General features: G+C 37.7%; 1 protein-coding gene across 2 annotated transcripts; it reads right to left on the bottom strand.

The window, feature by feature from the left end:
* Positions 1–88: 88 nt before the first annotated feature.
* Positions 89–9,501, bottom strand: LOC146566039 (organic cation/carnitine transporter 2-like). Of its 2 annotated transcripts, XM_085289566.1 has the most exons (11): positions 9,252–9,501; positions 8,054–8,236; positions 7,410–7,513; positions 6,819–6,973; positions 5,165–5,336; positions 4,225–4,351; positions 3,864–3,964; positions 3,285–3,499; positions 1,148–1,330; positions 881–1,016; positions 89–372 (listed from the first exon to the last, which is right to left on the bottom strand). In XM_085289566.1, the coding sequence occupies exons 1-11, from the start codon at positions 9,456–9,458 to the stop codon at positions 303–305; spliced, it is 1,653 nt and encodes a 550-aa protein (XP_085145692.1). In that variant the 5' UTR covers positions 9,459–9,501; the 3' UTR covers positions 89–302. The 2 variants fall into 2 exon arrangements, with proteins under 2 accessions (XP_085145692.1, XP_085145693.1); XM_085289567.1 differs by lacking the exon at positions 5,165–5,336 and having other exon boundaries at positions 91–372; positions 4,225–4,355.
* Between the last annotated feature and the right edge of the window lie 1,056 nt (positions 9,502–10,557).

Below are 10,557 nucleotides of genomic sequence, written 5' to 3'. Positions count from 1 at the left end.
GGCAATAACAAAATGCTCAGATGTTGAAAGATAATCTTTGACCATCACTTGCATAATAGGTTTCCAAGAAATATGGGAAAACTTCCAACTTGTGCAAGACAGCATTTATTATTAACCATCTATTGAGGATTTATTGGTTAAATAAGACAAAAAAAAGAAAATTATAGGTTTATCTTTGTTATGAGACTATTTATATATAATACAGCTTTCAGTCATTTAACAGACAACAAAGCCAAACAAAATGTAAATATAAAAGACTGTAAACAACAACAACATCTGTCTAGACCAGGACAAACAAATAGTCATAGTGAACTGTCCATTGGTACCACAGGTACAGGCGTCATATTTCTTGTAAGACATGGGCACTTCACCCTGTTTTAAAGAGGAAAGACAAACACGAGTTTTATTTTCAGCGATAAACTTCATTATCATTATTACTTATAAGATGTGAACACTTATTTTTTGTACTATTGGCTAAGGGCTTTCATTCAATCTGCAAAAAAACCCCCAAAACAAAACATTTGGCCACTTGGTGGCAGTAAAGTTCACTTGGAAATAAATAGCAATCTCACTTCTTAACCTTCCTGTCGTGTTCAGGTCAATGATAGTCAGTGATAGTCAATGATTTTTTAAATTTACATACCCAACATTTAAAGTTAAATTGAACATGATGATACATTTAGAGTCACCCTGAAACTTCTACTTCACTTCTACTCAGTCACTTTCACTAACTCCCTAAATGACAGATACTCGCCTGACAACATACTTTTCTGCATACTGTGTACCATGTTTAAAGAACTTGCTGTATAAGAATGTAAAATTACAATTGCCTTTATTACTTCATAGAAAGTAAAATAAACTGTGAATGAAAGTAGCTTACCTTTCTCGTCTTTGCATTTGTTCAATAGTTTCAGGAAGAGGTTTCTTAAAACTCTCTGGAAGGAAAAGAGCTGCAAAGGCAGCCACAACAGCCAGACTCCCCAATATAATATAAGGTAGATACTTATAATACATACCTGAAGACACAGAGGGGGAAGTTAGGATGAGAGAAAACTCCTTTATGAGTGTGCATTAATCAAATGAGGTAAAACAGACAGTCAGAAACAGTTAGTACTAATGCTAAATGAATATTAATCAATGCACTCACCCAGACTTAACAATAAAGGGGCAATGCAACTTCCAATTCTGGAAACAGTATTGCTTATCCCCGTTGCTGTGTTTCTGAGCACTGTTGGGTAAAGCTCTGCGGTGTAGGCGAACATCAGGGAGGAACCGGTCGTGATTGAATACTTACCCAGCATTTCCAGTGCAAGAGCCAGATTTGATAGATCTAAAGAATAATACATTTGTTTAGTTTGTAGATATAAGTAAACAGTAAGAGACAAAACTCTAATCAAGTCTGTGAAACTTGTTTTATATAAGATGGTAATTCTGCATATACCTATCATATAGTCACTTCCTGCCTAGTAACACGAAAAGATCACAAAAACAAATTCTATTCTTCTATTATGATTATTTACATGTTCATATTTTTGTTGGTTCACATCCTACAATGTTAAATAACGTATCACATTTCGCACAATGCACACTGATGCTTTGGGTTTTTTTCCATCCTCTTTTCAACCTCTGTCCCTTTAAGGGCCCCACCTCCAGAAAAGCCTGATTTGTGATTTGTCAGCTCATCAAAGGCAACTTTGGCATAGTCTCCTGAAAGCTATCTGCCCTTAACATACACCTGTAGTTTCCTGATACACAATGAACCAGAAGAGACTGTGGATTCCAGCAGAAAGTCAGAAAGAAATGCATTCATGCATTCTCTGGGCCGAAAGATACTGTAATAATCATCCTCCAGTCAGTACTAATGCTAATGTAAACAACAATAGCCATGGACAAGGCTAGAACTAAAGATACAGGAAGCTACCTTTTTCCAGGATACATTACATTACAAAAAAAAAAGTAATCCTAAACTTTTGTAATGCTTTGAGACATTTTAGAGTTAGCAGAAGGGGCTCTAATGCGAAAATTTTAGCAGGCTCTAAGGCAGCTGTTGCATTTGGATTGAGTCAATTTCTTGTTCTTTGAAGAAAATGTTGCCAAACAGCTGCTCTGCAGACACGTCACTGCATGCAGATAACTGATGATAGATCAGTTACGTCACGCAAAGAAAGGTTCAGTGTTTTATATGTATGAAAGAATAACTATCTTTGCCAGAGGCTTTATAATTTGTAACTGGAAGAACTTTTATGTGCAAAATAGCTACAGTGCTTTCCAAAAATAATTTTTTGGGACTTTTGGTCCCCTTTTTCTTTAGATGTTACCTGGAAGATGGGAAGCAGGTGCAGTGATTTATTAGAACATGTGCAAACCCATATGGGAATATAGGTTTCTTTGTATAGTACAAAGGAGGTTAAAGTCAATATTTGGTTCCAGATAGCACATCTTTGTCTGTTTCCTGCCTTTTGTTCAGTTCTCTGTCAAGACGATCCCAGACCGTTTCAATAATGTTGGGGTCCAGGCTGTAAGGAAGCCAATGCGTGTTTTTCTATATAGGTATGTTTTTACTATATTGCCATGCTAAAAGTTGAAGCTGTTGTCCTTCAGATAATAGGTACTTTTAAACCAAAAGTTTTAAAAATGATTTTTGTTCCAGTTCTTGAGGATTTTGGTATATCTCAGCCTTTTTGTTTACCCTCCTTAGGAATGTTTTTTTTTGACAGCCATACATTGCACACCATCCCAGTTTATGCTGCATTTTCAGCAAACATCACTCTTTGCATCTTGTTGTTGTAAAAATATAATTTCATCCTTGTCAAACTGTTATCTTTGACATTTTTATAGATTCCACTGAAGAAATGAGAACAAATTACACGTTTCAATGGCAGGCTGCTAGTAACGAATGCCTAAAGCAATACTTTAGGTTCTTTGTTATGAGTTGTAGGTAGACACGACAGTGTTTCATGCTTTGAGCTAGGTGCCCTGTTATGCTTGAATGATTCATAAATCAATGCTTAACAGTGGCTTAACAACATTTTTTCCCTAAAATGGACAATTACAATGACTGAAATTTAGAAGACCAAGACAAAATACAAAAAAACCAACAAGAAAGTCTGGGTCCTTGAAAGCACATAATAAATAAATTAAAAAAAAAATCACAGTAGTGTGTATCACTCATCAAAGGAAAAGGAATAATTATAGTATGGGCACTTTAAGCAATAAGTAACTTATATATGACTCATCAATTGTTCTAATGTGAATTCTTGCAGCTTGCTTTTAAGAAATTTTACCATCTGGAACAAGTTGAATCAGGTAGAGTGGCACGGCTCCGAAGACCAACGTAAGGATCACAGACAGGCGTCGTGGAAGGTATAGCAGAGCCATCCAGCTGGAAATGTATGCTGGAATCTCTACAACTGCTGAGATGAAACAACTGATGTAGGGGTTTTCATGGAGTTGTGCTGTATTGAAAGACAGGCTATAGTAGCCAACAATCATAGTGAACCTGGGAAAATCAAAGGGAAATGAAAGCGTTTTTTTCATCTAAGTGAACTTTCCAAAGATTTTTCTGCATGCATGCATTTTTTTCAAATGCAAATCGTAATCATTTTGTCTATCACAGATCTTATATTATGGAAACAGAAATACATGAAAAACCAAAAGAAAAATGAATTTTCTTTTAGTAAAAAATCATTTTTAGTTAAGAGACAGGTCATTTTAGCTGTTTATCTGCTAATTCTCCTTTTGATTTCCATGAGGAATCCGGCAAATTCCTTGTTTGTTAATTTTCTCGTTGTTTCATTATTTTCTCAATCTGAGGATGTCTCATTAAGTCGCTATGTACCACACTGTCTTCACTGTTTACTCACAACACAAAGCAGAGGATGAGTGTTGTGGCTCTGATGCTGCTCTGCCTCAGCAGGTCAAAGACATTGTAATGCTCCTTGGAGTGTGTCTGCATCTTTTCTGTCTGGAAGACACATAAAATTAGTTTGACTGTGTGAGCAGGGCTTTTTCAAAAAATATTAAAACACAAAAATGTTTAAGATTTCTTTTTTTTCATGCATTTTTATACTAATAATATCAGTCAAATGTCAAATATATTAAAAAAATATATATATATATTAATATATTTATTTATTTGTAAAACTTGAACTTGTTTTCAAATGATAACAACTGTGTTCTGCATCTTGGGTTAATCCAGTAATGTTTAAGTGAAAGTTCACTTACACCACAGTCTTCAAAGATGATCCTCGGAGCTTGAACTTTGTTCCACTTAGCAGCAGTTCTTATAATGGCCTCGGCTTCCTCAACTCTGCCTCGAGAAAGCAACCACCGGGGAGACTCTGGCATAAGCCTGGCTTAATATTTAACACAAACAGAAGGATGCAGACTTAATCAGAGGGATTTTGGAGACAAAGCAAAAAAGACAGTGAAATAAGGTCAATAAACTTGTTAGTGGGAACAGTTTGTTCTTTTTGTTTCAGCTGCTCCCTTTAGGGGTTGTGACAGAGGATCATCTTCATCTGTCACACCTTATCCTTAAGATCCTCTTCTATCACACTGACCCATGCATTTCCTCGTTCACTACATCCATAAACCTTATCTGTGATTTTCTTCTTCTCCTGTCTGCCATCTCCATGTTTAACATCCTTTTCCCAGTGTATCAGCTATCTCTCCTCTGTCCATCTTCAAACCATATCAACCTGAACCTTGCCTCTTTTTCTCTCCAAATATTGAGCTGTCCCTAGGAAATATTTATATCTAATCTTGTCTGCTTCTAGTAACTGAAAAATCTGCCATCTTCATTTTGGCCTCATGTCTTTCTGTAAACACTACTGTGTCAAAACCTTACATTACAGCAGGCCTCACTACCCTCTCTTTGCATCTTCACCATTCCAACTGTATCCCTCTCGTTCACATACATATTCTTCTACTGGCTATCATTCCTGCAGTCCATATTTCCACCTGGCTTGGCTCTCTTGCACCTACACCGTACTCTTTCTTTAGATAACAATATCATCTGTGTATGTCACAGTCTATGGAAACTCCCCCCTGACTAATGTCCACCACAGTTTCAAGCAAGTCAATACATTTGATTCAGTTCCTACAGGGAATGCTATATAAAGATATGTAGAGAGATAGATATGCTAGAGCTAGTGCCACCTACCACCAAAAGGGGACGTAGGCCACACAAGGCAAAGATAAAGCCAATGACAGTGATTTCCAGTCCCTTAAAAAGTATGCTAAGAGTGGAAGTATCATGTATCCAATAGCAAAGCCTAGACATGTGCCCAAAGATGAGTAAAGGACACGCACTTTGCCAGTTAAGACCTCAGAACCTGCAAAAAAAGAGGGGGTAATGATGAATAAAAACTTATGTGTTACAAAAAACAAAACAAAAAAAGGAAACAAACTGAAGATTGCACAAAAAACTCTGTTTGTATGTTATCATCACCATGCAGAGTGCCACCCCACAATAAATAAGCTTTCATGTATATTTTTTTAACATCTGAATTTGTTTATGGCAGTGAGGTGTGGTTTGTGGCTCAGCTGCAAAGGGACACGTGAGACAGAGTGCTTCTAGAAGCACTGTCCACTGAGAGGGTTCACGCATCTGCAGCAAATTTGCCAATCACTGCCTGTTATTTTATGTAAAAGTGTGCTGAGACCCCTGGAAAGACTGAAAGTGCTGGAGGCAGCGGGGGCTTGCCAGTAAAGACTTGTCAAAATGTGTTTCAGAGTGATTTTTGTGAGGATTAAATGCACCTTGCCATTGGGTATATATGGCACACAGACTAAACGCACACAGTGTGCATTAAGAAACTGAATAAAAGCATAGAGGCTGCAGAAACTACTCAGAAATATGTGAGTGATGTGACACCTGACAGGTTAGCTGTGAGAGTTACAGCAGAATGATCTGCAATAAAGCAGCTGTCTTCTGAATGACTCCTTCACTCCATTTGAGCTGTCACCTGACTTCAGTTTCTGACTAATTTTGCACTTATATCAAAACATCTGCTGCTCTTTTTGCTGTACAAAGCACACGTGTAAAACCTGCATTTAGACATTCCTCTGGTGTTTTCTATTCTTGGCTCCCTAGTTTATGCTCCTTGTGTTAGATTGCATCAAAATGCATCTTTCAAACAGCATCATTTATTAATTGGCATGATGTTAGTAGATCAGCAGTAGAACCTAACGCTCCCATTGGCACTTTTTAGGATTGTGGTGTCATTACAATTTGTCCCACTGTCACGGCTGCGGCAGCAGTCATGTGGTGTGTGAGAGTAAGGACCCAAGATGCAGGTACAGGCTGAGATGCGAGTGAGCTTTATTTACAGTAGTGGCAAAAAACAGGAAATGCAGAATGGGGAGCTACCAAAACTAACCTGAAACCATAACTACACGGGATGATGAGCAGGGATGACACAGAGAATGTAGAGCAGAGAGCCACAGAGATACACCGAGTAACACAGACGGTCCGACAGTGAGCAAAGACAACCCCACACTATAAATACACACACAAAAGGAAAAAGGGACAGCAAACAGGAGGGAGGCACAGCTGATCCTAATTAACATGACGAGACAAGAGACACAGACCTTAAAAGTAAAACAGGAAACGCAGAACACAGGGAATCCACATAACAAAACCTGAAATGAGAACTCAAGAAATACTAAAGGGCTGAGGAGCTAAAGTGAGCAAGAAATCAAAAACTAAAAGCACAAAACTCAAAAACACTGGGTCACTGACACAGGACCATGACACCCTCTTATAAATCTGGCCCTTAGTTTTGTATCATAGCTAAATAAATGTTCCATCCTACCCAACACAAGAGCAGCCACAAAGTTGGACATCTGTCCCAAACCGTTGATGAAGAGGATGATGAGGAACATAATCCATGAACCAGAAAAGACTTGAGCAAAGGTGAAAACTGTCTGTAGTGCCAAAGCTGCAAAAAGAACGGGTTTTCTGCCATATCTAGACAGAGAAGATAAATATATTAGTAAACATATACATGCATAAAAAGTGTTGTACTTCCTATACAGTTGTGTGAATTGCATCTAAAAATCTGGATGGAAGGAGCACAAATTGAAAATAAATAAGTACATATCTCAAAATAATAACTGTGTTCTACCACTCTATTTCTTATTATACTGGTAAAAATACAACTCCATCATCAATTAAAATCACAGAAAAGTTCGTCTGGATGTAGCATTTTCAGCAGCATAATACATGTCTTTTATATTACTGACTATTATAAGTGTATACTGTAACATGATCTTTTTAAATGATTTTCATTTTTATTTCTTTTTACAATAAAGACAATCTTAATATCGAAACACGGAAGCCTTTCCTGAACCTTTAAAGAATGGTGTGGTGTTTGGTCTCTTTCACATGAATCTCATGTCAGTACCTGTCTGACAGCTGGCCTGACAAGAACGATCCAAGGAGTCCTCCCACGAAGAAAACAGTAGATGTGAACGGCTGCTTCCATTGGTTACTGCACACCAAGTCAAACTGGAAAATGAGATATTAACAGTTGAATGACTGAATATGTGCATGCAGGAAATAACAATGTTAAAGTCAGTGTGATTTGTGCTGACTGTTGCTGGCTGTATTCAAATGTCTTTTCACTCTAAGTAGAAAGAAAAAGGGTGCGTCTTTCCTGGTGTGCAGAAACTAATCCCCAAAGAGCACCTTGAACTTTAAGCACTGACAAAATAATGACAAGCTGAAGACTCAAAGGTCAACAAGATTACAACAAGATAATGAGAAATAAGCCATGTTGATAACAGTAGAGAAAGAGTTTTCTAGAGGAATTTATATCATGTTCCTATGTTGACTGACTGCACCTACTGTATGTTCACAGGTGTGTTCTGTCCTAACTGTTGAATAAATGGATGGGTTGAAATCCCCTGTCTTGGATAGGGTAGGAGGAAAGGAGCCACATAGACTAAGGACTTAATGATATATCTGCAACATCAAGAAAAAACAGCTGATGCTGCTAAAAAATACTACATGAAAAATAAGTAGATGTAGAAGAAGGATTGACCATACCTCAGAAACTATAGTGGATTCATAGATGTCTTTGCTATAGCTCCACCCATCTACACAGCCCTCCTCCTCCAGGTCTGTAAGGTTGACATCCCTGCCAGGAATGTATCCCTGAGCAGAGAGATTTCTGACCACATCCAACCTGTATCTGCTGCATCTGCTCAGCTCCTGTTTCCCATCCACCTCCTCATAGTCACAAGGATACAAACAGTTTTAGGGTTATTAGTATTGAGACATTTAAGAAAAACTCAGTAGGATGTCATAGTGTTTACAAAAATATGTAATATTGAGGCAACAATGGGCCTATACGGTGGCCCTGAGAGGCCAAATGGACTGCAACTTAAAAAAACACCAGCAATAACAAAAATGCTGCGAAAACACACAAAATACAACGGAAATAGTACAAACGAAAACAGAAATAGGAATAACTAAAACAGGAATAGGAAAAAACAGATTTCCAAAAGCACAAGGGAAGTGTTTCTGGGGAGACAATAACCTGACGGACCAGTTGCAGGAACCAAAATAGCCCAAGAAGTGGAGGATCTATGGTTTTGTAAGGAAAGAAAAGATGAGAGGAAAGTGTGTTAGCCTAACTATTAGCCTAAAAATCCATCATCACTATTATATAAATCATGACAAAACACACCTATTATTTTTTGGGTTCCTGCAACTGGTACATCGGGTTATTGTCTCCCCAGAAACACTTCCCTTGTGCTTTTTCCAACCAAAATATTTGTATAAAATTGCACAAAAAGAATAGATGGTCCAAATCCTCCTCTTCTGTTTCACAAAATACACAATTACCGGTTTCTATTTCTTGGAAATGTGGATCTTCTGACGACCAGGGAACTTGAACTTTGTGCTTTTTCCTATTTCTGTTTTGCAATATTTTATTGCATTTCATAAAGATTTAATGGTTTTTAGTTTAAATGTATTGTTTACACTGCTTTTTTTAAACTTTCAACTACCAGCAACATAAAAACTCATTTAGTTCCCAAAAGTAGTTTTCTACTTCTCCCAAGCATGTTTTTTTTGTTTTGAAATAAGCATAAATGTGTTCGAATAAATACAAATGTTTTGAGTTACATTATTGGAATAATATTTGAAGCAAACTCAATTATCACTGAAAAACTGCATCAGTAGTTTAAATGTTTTCTTTGATGTGCTGTATCACAGAGTTGGGGCTCTCGCAGTCACTTACTTTGATTGGGATGACACTTTTACGCCAGTCTTCAGTGAGGTTGATACCAGATACCAGGCAGTGATGACTCGGTGTATCAGTCAGAAAAACGAGAGTGAAAGCACCAAATCCATTTGGCATAATGGTGGCAACGAGCGAGAAGAAGACAATTTGCTGGAAACGTCCCCACTGCCCCAGAAAACCAATGGTTTCAGCATAATCTCTCATAGTCAAATAATTATAACTCTTTTTCTAAGCTGCTGACTCTTCTGTCTTCCTGAAACAGCATTGTGTCCAGCCACACCTGTTGGCTGTGCTTACATGTACTCCACCCAAACACACACAGATCCTGGCTCCTATTACCTCTTTTGTACTGTTCAAAATAACCTTCCCTGCAGAATTCTACAAAGAATTCTGGACAATTTTGGCACCAGTATTCCACAGCATGTTGCAGGAAATCGAGGAAAAGGGCAGACTACCACCAAATATGAATTCTGCCAACATTAGTCTCCTGCTAAAACCAGGCAAAGACCCTTTATTTCCCTCAAGCTATCGTCCAATTTCTCTTTTAAATGTAGACCTTAAAATAATCTGCAAAGCTCTCTCAAAGAGATTAGAGAAAATGACCCCCCTCTTAATTCATCCTGACCAAACTGGTTTCATAAAAGGTCGGCACTCCTCAACAAACACTCGTAGATTACTTAATTTAATAGACTACTCATACGATAAAAACATCGAAACCATAATATTATCTCTAGATGCAGAAAAAGCATTTGACAGAGTTAATTGGAAATTTTTATTCGCAACTTTACACAAATTTGGTTTTGGAAACTCTTTCATAAACTGGATAAGAATATTATACAATTCCCCAACGGCTCGTATCAGAACAAATGACCAGACATCCTCCAGCTTCTGTCTCCTGACGGGCACCAGACAGGGATGCCCACTCTCCCCTTCACTTTTTGCAATTTTTATCGAACCTCTAGCAGCAGCATTTAGACAGGCTACAACAATTAAGGGCATAAAATGTAAGAACATAGAACATAAAATCAGTCTCTATGCGGATGATGTGTTGCTTTTTCTGCAAAACACACAAACCAACCTCTCTGAGGTAATTACTTTAATAAACTGGTTTTCAAGAGTTTCAGATTATTCAATTAACTGGCCAAAATCTACAGTTCTCCCCATTAACTGCTCCTTCCATAATTCTTCCTCTGCCCCACTGCAATCCGGAAATATTAAATATTTAGGTATTAATGTCTCTCCTAAGCTTTCAGACTTAACTAAACTAAACCACATCCCACTTCTAAAGAAAGTAGAAGGCGAT

Source organism: Mchenga conophoros, linkage group LG10 (assembly GCF_057382185.1).
Source record: "Mchenga conophoros isolate Kocher_MC1m ecotype Shallow Benthic linkage group LG10, M_conophoros_male_GT1.1, whole genome shotgun sequence".
NCBI lineage: Eukaryota > Metazoa > Chordata > Actinopteri > Cichliformes > Cichlidae > Mchenga > Mchenga conophoros.
This window is presented reverse-complemented; position numbering and strand designations above follow the sequence as displayed.